The 18,056-nt window shown below is 37.5% G+C and overlaps 1 protein-coding gene across 4 annotated transcripts in view; it reads right to left on the bottom strand.

Moving 5' to 3' along the window:
• RUNDC3B (RUN domain containing 3B) overlaps nt 1-15,036 on the bottom strand; it is a 128,651-nt gene extending 113,615 nt beyond the window's left edge. For 2 of the 4 annotated variants that reach the window (XM_036106272.2, XM_036106273.2), the window contains exon 1: nt 14,452-15,036. In XM_036106272.2, the coding sequence (XP_035962165.2) occupies nt 14,452-14,585 (134 nt within the window). In that variant the 5' untranslated portion in view covers nt 14,586-15,036. The remainder of the gene's footprint in view (nt 1-14,451) is intronic. The other 2 variants (XM_036106275.2, XM_036106276.2) reach the window with 2 other exon arrangements.
• Nucleotides 15,037-18,056: the final 3,020 nt, after the last annotated feature.

Here is an 18,056-nt window from a genome sequence, read left to right as displayed (position 1 = left end):
GTCCAAATATCCTAAAGCATACCTTTAGACACAAGTTCTGTTATTTCCAAGCATGAAGATATTTAAGGGTGAGAAAGCATTTTAAATATTCTATTATATCAAGGTTGATAAGGAAAAAAAAGAAACGTTTCCTGCCTTTGCTTCATCATTTATATCCTACTCTCCTTCTACCAACACAAATCAAACTTTCAGAAGGTAACTTAGTTCCTTAGAATCCATGTTTTACTTCTAGCTAGCCAAGTCTTCCCACTCAACACTTATTTCTCTAGAATCATGTAGCTAGCTCCATTATGCCAAAATAATGAGAATTTTTTCCTCCATAACACAGTAACTAGCTAAGATGTGCTATAAAAACCAAACCTGTAAAAAGAATTTCAATACATCTAAAAAAATATCACACAGATGCTGAGCTATTTCCTGATAATGATGACATTAATATTAGTCATCTATTTCCTGAAGAGGACTGATTTTAAAATAATGAAATGACAATTTGATGAATGTCTAAAAATACCAAATCAAGGCTAAGTAACAGCTTTTACATAAGAATTAAAAATTCAAAAATGTTCATAAAAGGGTTGTATAATTAAGCACAGTTTTTAAAATGTCTCTGTCTAAACAGATTCTCTTTTCCACTTTCAATGCCCAAAGAAAATATTTGTTGGGTCAGAAATAGACAAGAATGATTGTGAATAAAACCTTCAAACCTAAGAAAGCATTAACTTCCTTTTTCTCTTTGGCAACATACCAAGAAAAATGAGAGAGTTACCAAAACTATGTTTAAAAAATCTTCATTACACTATATTAAACTAATTCCTCCCATGTCATAGATTTGTAACATAATTTTAACTATAAATAATTAAAAAGTAAAAATGTGACAACAAAATAAAAAAAATTATTACTCTGTTAAATTTCTACATTATTGGAAAGAAACTATTAAAAAGTGGAAATCCACCTTTAATATTTAAGGCTCTGCATTAGTAATACATACATATATATTTACATATATGCAGAGTGATCGAGTAGGAAAAAATATATTCCCATCCCCTTACAATAAGCAAACATGCTTCAAAAATCGTAAATTTCAGGGTGCCTGGGTGGCTCAGTCAGTTGAGCGTCTGACCCGATTTGGGCTCAGGTCATGATCTCAGGGTTGTGAGATGGAGCCCACCTTCGGGCTCTGTGCTGGGTATGGAGCCTACTTAGGATTCTCTCTCTCTCCCTTTCCCTCAGTCTTCCCCCTACCCCCCGCCACTCTCTCTCCCTCTTAAAAAAACAAAAAAACCATAAATTTCACACAAAACAGATTTTTTTACCTATACCATTAAATCTCTTTACCACAGAATTATATCTGAAGATAACCAAAGTACATAAAAGCATCTAGAATCATCACATTTCAAAACTAAAAGGATTTCAGAAAAGTCATTCATAAGTTGTATTTTTAAGTAGAACATTACTATCCAAATCCTGAGACAGAATTCTTTCCACTATTTCACACCAAAATTACAGAATTCCTTATAAGTTTATCACTGCTAGTAGTCTCTATCAAAGGGGCAGGTAACTATCTTCTGCCATTAATATAATATCCATCATCAATAATCAAAAAGGACATGGATGCTGGAAACAGGATACAATTTACCTAAATATAATTTATATCAGTAACTGTAGATAATAGCTTATTTCCTCTTTTTTTTTTTAATTTTATTATGTTATGTTAGTCACCATACAATACATCATTAGTTTTTGATGTGGTGATCCACGATCCATTGTTTTCGTATAACACCCAGTGCTCCATGCAGTACGTGCCCTCCTTAATACCCATCACCGGGCTAACCAATCCCCCCTCCCCCCTCCTCTCTAAAACCCTGTTTGTTTCTCAGAGTCCATAGTCTCTCATGGTTCATCTCTCCCTCCGATTTCCCTCCCTTTGTTTTTCCCTTCCTTTTCCTAATGTCCTCCATGCTATTCCTTATGTTCCACAAATAAGTGAAACCATATGATAATTGACTTTCTCTGCTTGACTTATTTCACTTAGCATAATCTCCTCCAGTCCCAGCCATGTTGATATAAAAGTTGGGTATTCATTATTTCCCTTCTTATATTTTACACCAGAAACTCAAAAAATCTTTTAGAATCAGAAATTTGCCTTTTTTTTTTAAGTATTATGAAAGAATTCCCAAAAATCATGTATATTTCACTCTTTTATTTTTCTATAATTTTAATCTTTTTATAAGAAAAAAATTCTTTATACATATAATTGTAGCAAGAGTCTGCAACTACTACCACAGGCCAAATCCAACCTGTTGCCAGTTTCTATAAATAAAGTTTTATTGGAACACGGGAAAAAAAAGTCCCAACCAATTTCTCTGAAATGGTAACCTAAGTCTCTCTCTTATTAGTATTTACTATCTTTAAAATTTTTACCCTATATAAAAATTTTTAAAAAAAGTATATTTTAAAATATTTTCCCCACCTGTACTGACAAAATTTCTTTTATTTTTCTTTTTTTAATTAAGCACCTGTGAAGTGCACTATTTTATTCATTTATTTATTTTTATTATATTCAGTTAGCCAACACACTACATCAAAAACTAATGATGTACTATATGGTGACAAAATTTCTTTTAAAGAGAATTGTTAAGCTAAGTACTTTAAGGATGAAATACTACATAATTAACATCTTGTATTGCTATATAAGCAGATTGATAACAACAGACTGCCCAACATGAAGAATAACATTAGATGCACTATCTTAAAAAAAAAGGCTAAGACAAAATTTTCCAAAAAAATAAAAATAAACATCTAAAATTAGAAAGCTATCAAACCAAGAAGACTTCCCATCTTAACATAAATTAACTCATTAAATCTCTTATATGAAAGAACTCCCAATTAAAATCATTTTAATAAAGAATACTTTATACCCTTGGACCACATATCCTTCTGGAATCAAATGCTCTTTATCCAATAACAGACAAAAATATTCAAGTAACATATTTTAACATCGGTAAACTATCTAGTAAACTAGATACTCACAGCAGCAATACAGCAATAGGAAGAACTGGGACTTTAATATCAGAAGGTCTTGGATTCACACCTGGCTCTGCTGTTATCCATTCCTGTCAAGACACTTAACCTCTCTGAACCTCAGTTTCCTCAGTAATCAATTACCAAATTGTTGTGAAGATTAAAAGAGATAGCATATATAAAGTATTTAATTTTTAACTTACACAAAAATTACTAAATGTTAGCACATATCCTCTTTCTTTTTAGAGCATCAGCATTTCACTGAATAACATCTAAGCACAGAAAAAGAGGCAAGAATTTCAAGTGTCTGTATGTAAACTGATTTTCTAAAGGACTTAATAGGTAGCAATCATGGTTTATGAACACCAGAAATGCTAAGAAAATGAAGGTTCCCATTTTCTGATTCTATGGCTCAAATACAAACACATAGACCCACACGTGATTTAGAACCAGTTCATATGTAGCCACAGACACTGAAGGAAGCACATAAGGAGAAAGAATAGGTTTTGAAATCAGATATATTTGGGTTTGAATTCTAGCAATGTTAGGCTTAACTATAAAATAAATCTGATTGAAATAGAAATTGCTTCAATTAAATTAAAGAATTTTCATTACTAGTCATAAATGCTCATCTAATATTTTTCCTCCAAAAAGCCTATTCTGCATGCATGACATAAATTAATATATTTTCCGCATATGTTAAACACAGATGTTTTATGTTTTTAATTTTATTAAAATTTTAACATATATATGTGTGTGTATATATGTGCGTGTGTATACATATATGTATATATATATATGTATATATAAAGTTTTTATTTATTTGTCAGAAAGAGAAAAAGAGCACAAGCAGGTGGAGCTGCAAGTAGAGCAGGCAGAGGGAGAAGCAGGCTCCCCATTGAGCAAGGAGCCTGATGCAGGACTCAAACTAAAACTCTAATATCATTAGAGATTAATCATTAGGGTGACTTTTAAAAAATAAGTGATGATTCTTCAATTCAACCTTCGACCTTATTTTGGAAATGGTCATCCACTGCTATTATTCTTCAGTAGTTATAATTACCTCATTTGATAAACATGCCTACTCTGTACTAAATGCTGGAAATAAACTAGATGCTGAATAAACTATGATTCCAGTGTTTGAGAAATTCACATTCTAGTAAAAGACAAAAAGATAATTAGATTACAGCATAATTGGTGCTATATTTATTTATAGAACCTATTCCAGAAAAGACTTCAGATTGCTTATGAGGGCATATAAAATACCATCAGTTGGCTGTATAAATTAAAACTGGGGAAGATGAAAAATGTGGGAACAGACTAAGGAGGATGGAGTAAATGGTGGTAGACCAATGCTCCCACAGAGTACAGCAAGAAAAACTGGGAGAAGGGGGAGGAATTACAGAAATCATATGTTTGAAGCCTGCAGAGAGAGAGAGTGGCTGAAACAGTATGAATTACAGAGGTAAAGACTCCAGAAAGAGGAAAGCTCAAAAATCAGTGGGCTGCTATAGTTGCTTTTACCCAGGAATATCCGCCAATTCTGAGTGTGGCAGGGTCTAACTCCCACAGAAGACTGCTAGCAGGGAACAGAAAAACCAGGAAAGCTTTTGAAGGAGACCTGGGAAGGCCTCAAACACCTTCTTGTCATCAGAAGACTAAAATCCTAATCACAAAGCCTCTGATTAACAGAATAAAGCATCTGGTAGTTCCAGAAGACAAAATAATTGTTTACGACTACCAGAGAAAGGGTGCTGAAAAATATACCAAACCTAGGTTGAAAACCCTGGATGGTCAGGGGCAAATGAAAGGCTGAGCAAGACTTCCCAGGGTTGATATCCAGCCTGGATTCGGCACCATCCCTGACTAGATGAAGGTGATCAGCTATCACTCTATCTTCCCGGGGAAGATAACATTAGTAAAGAAAGTGAGCACTACCCTGTATTATGAGCAATGGGCACTAGTATGCTTTTGACCACGTTTTCTTCAAATTGACAGGTGCACTCCACCTGTTTACTCCTCTGTGGTCTTTTTCTACTATATGTTATGTTTTAAGGAATACTTTTGACATAATGGTTGACAAAAGGGTAAGTACAATAGCCCTTAGAGAACAACAGAAGTGCTGAAAAAAATTTAATACATACTATCTGGCATTCAATTAAAAAAATCTAGATATGCCAAAGAATAAGACTACATGACAAAAAGAGGAAGAGAGAAAACACAATAATAAGATGTAAGATGATACAAATATTCTAAATTAGTGATAAGAACTTTAAGGTAACTATGATTAATATGACCTAGGGAAGACAGGAAAAGATGGATATAGATAAAAAGATAGTATTTTTATAAGAGGATTAGAATCTATTAAAAAAGAATCAAATAAAAATTCTAAAACCATCTGAAATTAAAAACTCATTTAATTTACTCAGATGAGAAACAGAAGACAAGATTAATGAAAAGGAAAAGAAGTCGATAGAATATATACAAACTGAAGTAGAGAGAGAATAAAGAAGAGCAGATACAGAAAAGAAAGAACATAAGTCAAGTGGAGCCTGGTAAAATTTAACACACATGTAATTGGAGTGTAAAAAGATAATAGCTAAAATTTTTCCAAATCTGATGGAAGAGCAACGACAAGGGTAAATATGTAGGTAAATGCAAATGTGTATTGCCTGAATATCAAGTATAAAATACAGCAATAAAAGAATCTTGCAGAATTTAAAATATATGTAGACTTAAAATGTCCAAGATGAGAACGAATAAATGGTTCTAACACTACTGGGGAAGCAGATGGAGTTAAATTTATGTTACACTGTGATAAATCAAGTGTAACTGCAAAAGCATAGGAATCTAACATATATACAGAACAAGAAAAAAAATTTATGACTAAAGTTCATTGAGACAAAAACTGGAATAGTGGAATAAATAAAAAATACTGATTCATAAGAAGGCAAGGAAAGAGAAAAAAGTAAACATAAAACAAAGAGTAAAATGGTAGCTATAAACCCAAACACAGTAACATTAAATGTAAATGGGCTAAATACTCTAAATAAAAGATTAGATGAAACCCCAAACTCAATTCTATCCTGCCTACAAGAGACACTTTAAATTTAATAACAAAAAGATTAAAAGTTAAGGATGGAAAAAGATACACCATACAAACATTAACTGAAAGAAAGCTGTTTTAACTATATTAATAGCAGACAAAATAAACTCTAAGGCAATAACAGTATTAGAGATAAAGAAAGACATTTCATGCTGACAAAGGAATCCAACCCCTACGAAGGATCACAATTCTTTTTCTTTTTTAAAGATTTATTTATTTATTTGAAAGAGAACATGAGCGGGAGGGGCAGAGGGAGAGAGAATCTGAAGCAGAGCTGGATGCGGGGCTTGATCTCATGAGCCTGAGATCACGACCTGAGCTGAAACCAAGAGTAGGATATTTAACCGAATGCACCACCCAGGGACCCCAAGAGATCACAATTCTAAATCTGCACACACCCAGTAATAAAGCAACAAAATATTGAAAGCAAAAATGACAGAACTAAAGGATGAAATAGACAAAGACACACTCAGAGACAGACTTTAACACATCTCTCTCAAAATTAGATACACTAGGCATATAAAAAACTAGTAAGGATAAAGAAGATATGAATAACACAATTAACATACTTAGATACAATTAACATAGACAGAACATGCAATCAATGACAGAATATATATATTGTTCAAATGTACATGAAATATTTATCAAAATTAACCATATGCTATATCATAAAGCAAGCATAAACAAAATTTCAAAAGTTTGAAATCTTTCAGAGTATGTTCTCTATAAGTATAGTGGAATCAAGTTAAAAATCAGTATCTAAAAATAACTAGAAAATCCTCCACTGTTTGAAAGTTAAATAAATTTTTATTTTTTTTATTTTTTTATTTTTTTAAAGATTTTATTTATTTATTTGAGAGAGAGAGAATGAGAGAGAGCACATGAGAGGGGGGAGGGTCAGAGGGAGAAGCAGACTCCCTGCTGAGCAGGGAGCCCGATGCGGGACTCGATCCAGGGACTCCAGGATCATGACCTGAGCCGAAGGCAGTCGCTTAACCAACTGAGCCACCCAGGCGCCCGAAAGTTAAATAAATTTTTAAATAACCCATGAGTCAAAGAAATCCCAACAGAAATTAGAAAACAGGGTGCCTGGGTGGCTCAGTTGTTGGGCGTCTGCCTTCGGCTCAGGTCATGATCCCAGGTTCCTGGGATCGAGCCCCGCATCGGGCTCCCTGCTCAGCGGGAAGCCTGCTTCTCCCTCTCCCACTCCCCCTACTTGTGTTCCCTCTCTCGCTGTGTCTCTCTCTGTCAAATAAATAAAATCTTAAAAAAAAAAAAAGAAAAGAAAACATTTTAAACTAATTAATAATAAAGATATAACACTTCAAATCCCAAAATAATGCCAAACAGGGGCATCTGTAGCTTTAAAAGGCATATATTAGAAAAGAAGAAAGACTGAAGAACGCTGATCTAAATTCCCATCTCAAGAAGTTAGAAAAAGAACAGGAACTTAAAGTCAAAGAAATAATAAAAAAAACCAATGAGTTAAGAAATAAATGTATGGCAGAGAAAATTAACAAAGCCAAAAGCTGACTTTTGAAAAGACACATAAAATTCATAAACTCCTGGCCAGAAAAAAAATGGAAAAAACAGAGATTAGCAATATCAGGAAAGAAAATGGAAAATTACTATAGCTTTTTTAAACAATAAAAAGATATTAAGAGGATATTTGAAAGATCTTAAGAATAAGTTTGGTAATATACCTGAAAAACTCACTGAAACCTGATTCGAGAAGAAAGAGGAAATCTGAATTGTACAGTGTCTGTTACATAAATTGAATCTGTTACTAAAAGACTTCCCACAAAGACAATTAGCAGTTCAGATTTCTTCCCTGGTGAATTCTTTCAAAAGTTTAAGAAAGAAATAATCTAATGTTATACAAATTCTTCTACTGAAGAGTATTTCCCAACTTGCTTTCTAAGGTCAGATAATCTTTATGACAAAACTAAACAAGGACACTGTAAGAAAGAACAATTACAGATAAATCTCTTCCATGAACATATATGTGAAAATCCCAAATGGAATATTAACTCATTGAATGCAAAGATATGTAAAAAAAGATAATACAGTACAACTGCTTTTATTCCAGAGTAGTTTAACCTTCAAAAGTCAATCAATATTAATCACTACATAAACAAAAAAAAAAAGGGAGATAAATTATGTTTATTTTGATAGAAAAAACATTTGATTGCAAACATCTACCTCATGGTAAAAATTCTTTTTTAATTTTATATTAATATGTTATGTTAGTCCCCGTATAGTACAGCATTAGTTTTCAATGCAGTGATCCATGATTTATTGTTTTCATATAACACCCAGTGCTCCATGCAATACATGCCCTCCTTAATACCCATCACTGGGCTACCCCATCCCATCACCCCCTCCCCTCTGGAACCCTCAGTTTGTTTCTCAGAGTCCACAGTCATGGTAAAATGTTTTCTGCAATGCTCTGGTTCTAGCCAGTGCAGTAACACAAGAAAACAAAGGCATGAAGTTTTAAATAAGTAGATGACATGACTGTATTCAGAGTTTAAAAAAATAAAAAACTGCAGAAAATCTGTTAGAATTAATAAGTAAATCTGGTAAGATTACTACAAGACAAATATTTTAAAAGGTTGATTTTATGTCTATATATCAGCAAAAAAATAATAAAATTTAATGTTACAATATAAAAATACAAAAGAATAAGTTTAAAAAGGGATGTATATGTATATTCCCAACTACAAACACTTTTGAGAAAAACTTCAGAATATTTAAATACCTGAAGGGTAATGTTCTTTTTCTTGACCTGAGTGTTAGTTACAATGTAGTGTCCTCTTCACAAAAATTCACCGACCTGTACACTTATGCTATGTGCACTTTCTGTATGCAGATTATAAATCAATAATAATTTATATGAAAAATGTGGAAGCAAAGTAGAGCTAAGAATAATGCTAAATGCATTACTCCCATGTTCTATGTATCTTTTAGAGCTTGGCCACAAATTTAACACTAAAATTTCTAAAGCTGTATAAGAAAAAAGAAGTTGTCAGTTACACATTTGTGTCCAGTCCAATTGCCTAGAGATACAATTCTTGGCACTAAAATAAGACAGCTATTTCTCACAGAAATCTTCACAAAAAGAAGACACTTCTTGACATGATAAACAATGTCCTTGACAACAGCTTCAAGAAGACCTTCTGTGACGGTTTCTTCTGATGACACACAATATAGGCTGATGGAAACTTACCAAGGCACAATTGTGAAAAAGCAACTGGTGATAGGAGGGTGTGAAGCAATGCTGTCTACATACCCAGCTGCTTTGTGATGATTTGGACCAGCTCAGATATATATCTCCTAAACTTGTAAGACTGAATACATGAGTGGATAAGCGTCACATATTCCCCCTTGAATATCCCATCTTTCATCTGAGCTTCTGACATTTATCAATCAGCAGTGAAGTTAAGATAAGCAGTGAAGTTAAGATAAGCAGGGAAGGGGCGCGTGGGTGGCTCAGTTGGTTAAGCGACTGCCTTCAGCTCAGGTCATGATCCTGCAGTCCCGGGATGGAGTCAGGGAATCTGCTTCTCACTCTGACCTTCCCCCTTCTCGTGTGCTCTCTCTCAAATAAATAAAATCTTTAAAAGATAAGCAGGGAAGTTACATGTGTGGAGGACAGCTATTCTCCCGAAGTTGAATACGAATCCATTTTAGCTAGGGGAAGACATAATGACCTTTTATGAATGCTGAGAAGCTTATCCAGGACTAATAGCTGAAAAGATGATCATGCTACCTCCATCATGAATACCTACTATCAGAGCTCTTAACAATCCTTAGAAATGATACTGAACCTGCTCCAAAAGAATGCAACTGAAAATGTTGATCAAAGACCAAATCCAAAGTTCTGCCACACCCAGCATGACTAAAAGAGCTTTAGCTAAAAATATAATCACTGTAGCCAAGGTATGAACAGTCTCACGAGGCATACTCAAGCAAATAGTAACAAGGAAAGTAAGTCACTCAATTTGAAGTTCTTTAAAGGATCATATTGCCAATCATACTAACATTTTACGAATCTGCAGTTCACCCACCAAGTTCAAACATAGGAAGAGACATTTTTTCTGATTATTCATCAACTAAAATGTTAAGTTCAGAGTGCTAAAGCCCACTTACTTACCCGAGGCCTCTGGTTGCCTTTTTTTTTTTTTTTTAAACACATGATAAATTTACTTATCTGCTTTCCTAGTCACAGCCAATTATAGTAAGCACGTGAGGATAGGAAGCACAAAGGAAAGAGCTGCTAGAAACAGGCAGAGTTGTACGAAATACAGATAACTTGGTGGGAAGCAACAGTAGAATGCAAAAGCAGACAAAAAACTTTAAACACACAATCTTCTGGGGCCATGTCGCAAAAAGCTCTATGCATCTCAAGAGTCCTCAAGGGTAGCCACTGCATAGGACATATTCACAGAACCAGATTCAGAGTGAAGTCCTCAATAAAGATTCTATTATTCTTTAGAGAGTCTTTTTAAAGAAGGTAGAGAAATGTGTAATCCATTTTTAAAAGTGATTCACCCAAAATGTTTTAAATATTAATATTTATTGTGGCTTAAACACTTAAATTATAAGCTTCAGTTATGCAGAAGATTGCACTCCACAACTAATGCTGAGTAGAGCACTATAGTTGATGGGAGAATTTTAAGCTTAACTCAAACATTAATAACATGGAAAATAGAAGTACCTCATTCCCTGACTACACTGGAAAAATAAGGCCCTATTGTTACTTGAAATAACATTCAAATTATGAAATAATATCTTCACCTACAGAAAACCAAGAATAACTATGTACATCTTATTAGAAGTACTTTAATTTAGAAAACCATCATTTGTCTCCACTCATCACACTTTCTCCTTAAGTGGCTCTTGTAATCCTTTCTATCCACAAGACAGGAAAATTATGACTGTGTGAGGAGTTTCTCTTAAGGAATTGATGTAAAGGTTTAACAAATGTTATATTAAAATCTGATTATGCATATATAAACTATATACTTTAATAACTTTCTCATAAAGCAATGTTGACCTACAGAAAGAGACTTTCCATTTTAATTCTCTTTGTCAACAGAAGTAAAATCAAAAGAATATGTAAGTTTTTCAATAAAATGTGGAGCTTAAAAATGACAGAAAAAATGACTAATGTACCTGATTTTCTATGGATGAAAAATAGAGATTTAAAAAAGCCTGCAGGACTTTAAAAATTAATTTTTCAAAATTCTAAATGGTAATGAATATGCAGGGAAAATACTAGTTGGTACAAAGAGCCAAAATCAGTCTACGAATATTTTGGAGTTGAATGTGGAATATTTAGAGGCCTCAAATGACCTACTTTCTCTCCACCACAATCTGTAAAAAAGCATGATAAAATAGTACTTACTAAGTACCATACAAGTATTTTTAAGGCTACAATACATAAATGTTCAATAGAACAAAAACAAGAGATGAAAGAATTACATACATAATCACAATGAATCGAAATTAAATTCAATTCAGGTCCTGACTATCTTACCTAACCCAGCAACCCACTTCAAAAGTTCCACACCATAACAATACTGTTCTTGTACAAGGCTTCAAACCTAAAGAATTGCTTAGTTACATAATAAGGCTTTAAAACTAAGCTGAGAATATGCCTAAATTGTGTAAGGGGTAAAGAAAAGCATTATCGTATAAATATCATAGATACAGTAGAATGATATGAGGTGGTTGGGGGGTTATTTTGTTTTGATTTGCTTTGGTAAACTGTTGACAAGTTTTCTAGAGCATCAGTAGGGAAACATAAAATGGGAGACAAAGTTCAAAATGTTTTTCTTTAGAGAGAAAAAGGCACATACCTCATCTAGCTACCATTAAACATGTCTACTATTACCCTGCTCATATTTGGGGAAATTCAAAAGAAAATATCAACACATTTTATTTGAAGTCTATTATTAGTTTTAGGGCTGTTATTGAAGGTTACTAATGATGTAGGCTAAGATGATTTTACAGATGTGAAAACTAGATAATGAGATGTTTGCATGGCTTGTTAAAGAACACAGAACTCAGGGCGCCTGGGTGGCTCAGTTGGTTAAGCGACTGCCTTCGGCTCAGGTCATGATCCTGGAGTCCCAGGATCGAGTCCCGCATCGGGCTCCCTGCTCGGCAGGGAGTCTGCTTCTCCCTCTCCCACTCCCCCCTCTTGTGCTCTCTCTCTCTCTCACTCTCTCTCTCAAATAAAAAAAAATTTAAAAAAATCTTTAAAAAAAAAAAAAAGAACACAGAACTCGTTAAGGACAAAGTAAACTTAGAACTCAAACTCTAAACCAACTTCTTCACAACTTTAAATATCAAATCACCTCTAACTTGATATATAAAAATTAAAAAATGAATTCATTAAGAGACAAGGGTAAGATACCACAATTTGGTAACTCTTGAAAGGCAAAGAAACATAAATGCATAAATATTGATTTGTTCTGGCAGAGCTACTTAAAACATACAAATGGCCTAGAATGACTTTTTTCCCAAAAAGTAAAAGCCTTTTAGACAAAGCCTATCAAACAGATCCCATTACTATTGAGATGGATGATAATTTATATAAACCATCAACTCTTCATACATGAAGAACAGCCTTAGTAGTAAATCCACATAAATACACAAGTTGAAATCTAAGCCAGAAATTGACATTTATTTTAGCTACAACACTAAATTTATGTGTAAATTATACCTGAGATCAGCATTTATATTCATTTTGCAATAGAAAACAATAATTATGCAAATAAAATTAATGAAAATACAGCAAGCCCGGGACAGCTGTCCACACAAATCAGTGTGATATGACTGAAATTACTTAAACATAACTTAAAATGTTATTTAAATAAGATTGAGATACAAGTCCTTTCTTCTGGCCTGCCTCAGATGAGGGAGCAGATGAACATCAAGTAACCTAAAATCAGCCAGGACAAAAATGGAGAAGCAAGAGTACCCACCACTGAAATTATTCATTCAATAAATATTTGCTGAGCATCAGATGCTATAGTGTGAAGAATTATTTAAAAAAAAATTAAAAAGACAATTGAGCAAAAAACTGTCCTGTGAAGTTTAACTGTGAGGGAGCTTTTATGAAATATATTACCCCAAGAATGCTGGATCCTGCTTGAGATGATCTTTTAAAAAAATAAAATAATAATCTTTAATATATGTAAAAGAAATCAGCTTTGATTATTGTTCTATTTTCGTAACTTAAAAAAGGAAGATTTTCCTGGATTTAAAAAAATTTAATACCTGTCTTCCTCAAAAGGTTGCATCCTAGACAGCACAAGTGGTAAATTAAACCAAGTCCACATTATTTTACTGTTTACAGCTCAAAGTGCCATACAGTTAGTGAGGCAGGTCTTCCTGCTATTTAGGCAAACATCTGTAATGGTCCAGGTTAAAAAAAAAAAAAAAAAAGTCCCTCAAAGTTATTGAATATAAGTCCTAGCATAAATATCTGTGTGCTGCGACAGACGCTTGACACATTTTTACACAAGAAGAAATACACAGAAATAGAAAAGGTGTCATCATTTCTTAATTCTTAGAGGACTACCGATGGTTGCTGCTGAGGTGTTTGGTGAAAAATCAGTTATTTCTGAATACAGATACTAATTATTCCCTTTATGTTTCCATATTTCCTAGAGTAAAGGAATACTACATTTATAATTAGAAACTCTTTAAGGAAAGGCAGACTTGGAATAAAACATTGACACGAAGACTAGGTATCCTCCACAAGTCCCACTCTTTATAACAACTGCAGAAACTGCACTAGCTCTGCAATTTAAAAGTGGAGAGAAAACACACACACACGCACGGTAGGCTTGTAGTAGACACTCAATACTGGTGGAATGAAATAACTGAATATATGCGTAAACAAGCCAAAACAAAAACAAAATGCATTCCGATTTTGAAGCAACACAGTAACGACTTTACCAAAAGCTGGCTGACAGCTTAATGAGCACTAAATGAAAGAGCTTTTCCTTCCTGTCCTCCTCTCTTACTCTGACACTAGAAGACACATTCAAAACAAATCCTCCCCCAGCCCCGCCCCAAGCCTTATCCTCGCTCGTCTCTGAAACTGTCGGAAAGTCCGGGGCCTCGCGGTGCCCAGACCCGGGCCCCTCTCAGGGCGCTCGCGCCCGCGGACACACCCGGTGCTGCAGAGCCTGGGGCCACGGCCCCCCAGTCTGCGGGACCCCCCGGGGGCTCACGCCCTCAACCCTCAGCCCTCGGCGCCGGCGGCCCCCTCCCCTCGCTGCGAGCTGCGGGCCGCGCCGTACCTGCACACCGTGATGAGGTTCCTCCTCTCCACCGCAGCATTGCGGGCGCTCAGGCTCTTCTTGCCGCCGCCGCCGCCGCCGCCGCCGCCCCCGCCGCGGCTCCCGCTCAGGCCCCCCAGGCTCCGGGAGGCCATGGCGGGCTGACCCCCGCGCCCCTTTTGTCTGCTGCGACCCCTCCCGCCCCCCACACCTGCTCCCCAATGCTCTCGCTCGTTTTGCGACCGTGGGGGCACTGGAGGGTCGTGGGGCAAGGAGCGGGGACCGACGGAGGGTGTGGAAGACCGCGGGGGAACTCGTACCGGGGCACTGACGGCTCGCGCTCCGCACCCAAGCTCCACACACACACACACACACACTCACACACACTCACGCGCACACACGCACGCACCTCCCCCGCCCTCGCGCGCGCCGCCGACCGCAGGGCGGCGCGTGCGGGGCGGTGTCGGGCGCTCCCCTGCGTCCCGAGGGACCTCGGCTGCCAGCACGCGCGCGTGCCCGCCGGCCCGCACGCCCTACCACCTGCCTTCGGCCGCCACTCGCGCCCCAGGCGCGACTGCTGCGGTGAGGCCACGGGCCTCGCGTGCGCAGCCCCGCCCTCCCTGCACCTATCAGGCCAACGCAGTCCACCTGGAGCCAATCGTGGCAAGCGAGGGGCGGGGCTGGCCGCGTGGCTCTTTAAAGTAACGTGCTCGAGCACCGCCCCGGCGCGTGGGCAGCTGTCAAGACGCCGGGCTCGCGCTCGCAGCCCGCGTGCCGCAAGCAGCCGGCACGCAGCGGAGCAGCGCTGCAGTTTGCACGGGGATTGTGGGATGCGTGGCGCCGGAGAGCTCCGGGAGGAATGCTGATCGTTGCCGGGAGCCCAGCTTTAACTGCTGGGATCGCTAGCTTTAGCGGCTGATCTTTTTCACGCCGGAAGCCTATTCTCGGGTCCACAGACCCAAAGATGCAGCAGCCCGGCGCTCGCAACAGACCCAGGATTTGACTCCCAGGAAAGGAGCAGGGTTCCTTTTGTCCTAACTCCCTCTGTCTGGAAAACAGCCACAAATAAGGGGAGGGAAACTGCCTGTAGAATATCCCCCTTGGGCGTCTGATGGTGGGATTTCTTGACCGTCCACGCCACGTAGCTCCTACCTTAGCCCCAGCACGTCCTGCAGACAGGACTGACCGCCCACATGAGAACGAGCGCGGTGCTGTTGTGCACCCTTCTCCCGGCCTAGGCAGAGACCCCGGAACTGGGTGAGCAACAGTGAGTCTAGGGGCAGTTTGGGCCTTGGCTTCTCTGGGCTGCTCCCGGAGAAGAGTGCCGCCCTGGTCGCGCGTGTTTGGAATCTAGCGCCCACTTTGCAACGCTTCTTCACCCTCCGGCCTTACCAGCAGGAAGGTCCTAGCCTCTGCCGCCTTCTCCCGCACTCACCTAAGTGGCCGTCTATCTCCCTGTGCTCGGATTTCAGAGTGAAACCCCTAACTACTGTCCCTGTGGAGCCTAGCATGGTACCCCAGGTTCTCAGTAAATGTTCGTTAACTGTAACTTGAAGTTACATTTAGCATTATTTTACTGTAATTTTACAATTTTGGTAGTTCCAAAATCCTTATTCCACCTCTGGTTTTGAAGTTTCTGTCAAAGAAGATCGTTATAGAACATACAGTTTAGTATAGATATCCTTGTATTTAGTGTATATTATACAAAGGAGGGACTGTTGCTCTATGTTGAACGCTTAAAAAACAGTTTTGTATAATAAAGCTGTAGATGACTAATATTTGAGTTTGTAAAAAATTTTAAATCTCTTAAAATCATTATGGCAAAAACAGCCCCTTTCAGCTACTAAGTCTAATCGTAGTAGAATAAAGATCTGTGTGGGGAAAAAAATAATTGTCTCAACTAACTTACTGCAATAAACATTAACACATTAAAATTAGAGAAAATAACTTAGACTTTAAACTTTCTCTTTCACAATAATAAAAGCCAGGAGGGTTTTCTATGTCGGTGTACTTGTTTCCAAACATCTCTTGTCTTCTCCATGGTAACATGGACGCTTTTAAGGAGAGTTGCTGTTCTAGAAGCTCCAATTAACTTGTTTCCTCTTGCTACACCAACAGTTTGAATTCAGAAGTAGCCATCAGGAAACAGATGCACTAGCTACAGAGGCAGTCTCTAAAGTATTTGCACTGGCAATGACAAATACGACTCAAATTGAAATTTTTGTGGTTTAAACACAGATGAAAACTGCATAAGGAAAAGAGTGGAAAGCCATCAATTACCAAGAAAATTCCTAGACACCTATGCTGGTTTGTCCCGTGGGAGAGAGAAGACACACATCCTTCATACTTATCAAGAAGACAAAACCGAGGCTGCCTGGGTGGCTTAGTAGGTTAAGAGTCTACGTTTGGCTCAGGTCGTGATCCCAGGGTCTTGGGATTGAGTCCTGCGTTGAGCTTGCTTCTCCCTCTGCATGCCTCTCTGTCTCTCATGAATAAATAAAATCTTTAAAAAAAGACAAAACCAAGTGGTCATGTCAAATACAGAAGAGTAAGGTGTCATTATTCTCAAAATTGGCTTTCTAGTCTCAAGTACATTTTTTTAAGATTTTGGGTTTTTTTTATTTTTTAAAGATTTTTATTTATTTATTTGACAGAGAGACACAGCGAGAGCAGGAACACAAGGAGGGGCAGAGGGAGAAGGAGAAGCAGGCTTCCCTCGATCAGGGAGCCTGATGGGGGCTTGATCCCAGGATCCTGGGATCATGACCTGAGCTGAAGGCAGACGCTTAAAGACTAAGCCACCCAGGCGCCCCAAGATTTTGTTTATTTAGTTGAGAGAGAGAATGTGAGAGAGAAAGAGCACAAGCAGGGGGAGGGGCAGAGGGAGAGGGAGAAGCAGACTGCCCGCCCAGCAGGGAGCCGGACTGGGCCTTGATCCCAGAACGCTGGGATCATGACCTGAGCCGAAAGCTGACGCTTAACCAACTGAGCCACCCAGGCACACTCAGGTATATTTTCATGTTGTTTGTGCTATAAATTTATATTTATGACTGAAGACTTAGTAAAACTTCATCTTAGATGATTAGGTAATAGAGTTTTCAAATGCTACTTTTCAGGGGATTCAGTTGACATAGGTATTTGCTGAAAAAGATTTCTCGTTAAGAAAGGCCATTTTTTTGTATGTACAGTGAGTCATTAAGCTGCCACATGGGGGCCTTATTTGATAATGGTTTTTCTTAATTGTCCTGAGCAATATGTCCAGGGTCTCCTTCTTTCTCTAGAAGACAAATCTGGAAATTATATTCACTACAAAGCATAATACTATTATAAAGCCACATGAGTTTTCACGCTACTTTTTCCACTTTTTCCGGCACCCGTGGCAGTTCTTTATTTCATTTATCTGAGCATTTGAACAAAGATTATTTAGAGATGTAAAAAGACTCCCAAGAAAAAGAATAAAAATAGTAGATGCCTAATTTAAATTATAAGAATGCTGTAGAACTGAATGCGCAGGCCATATTTATTCACCATTTTCCCAACCTCCTCTTTCTCCCCATCAAGAAAGACAGTATTACAACAGTAACATATCCTCACATCTAAATAGCCTCAGTTCTAAAATGCTATAA

The sequence above is a fragment of the Halichoerus grypus genome, chromosome 12, assembly GCF_964656455.1.
Source record: "Halichoerus grypus chromosome 12, mHalGry1.hap1.1, whole genome shotgun sequence".
In the NCBI taxonomy this organism is placed as follows: Eukaryota; Metazoa; Chordata; class Mammalia; order Carnivora; family Phocidae; genus Halichoerus; species Halichoerus grypus.
This window is presented reverse-complemented; position numbering and strand designations above follow the sequence as displayed.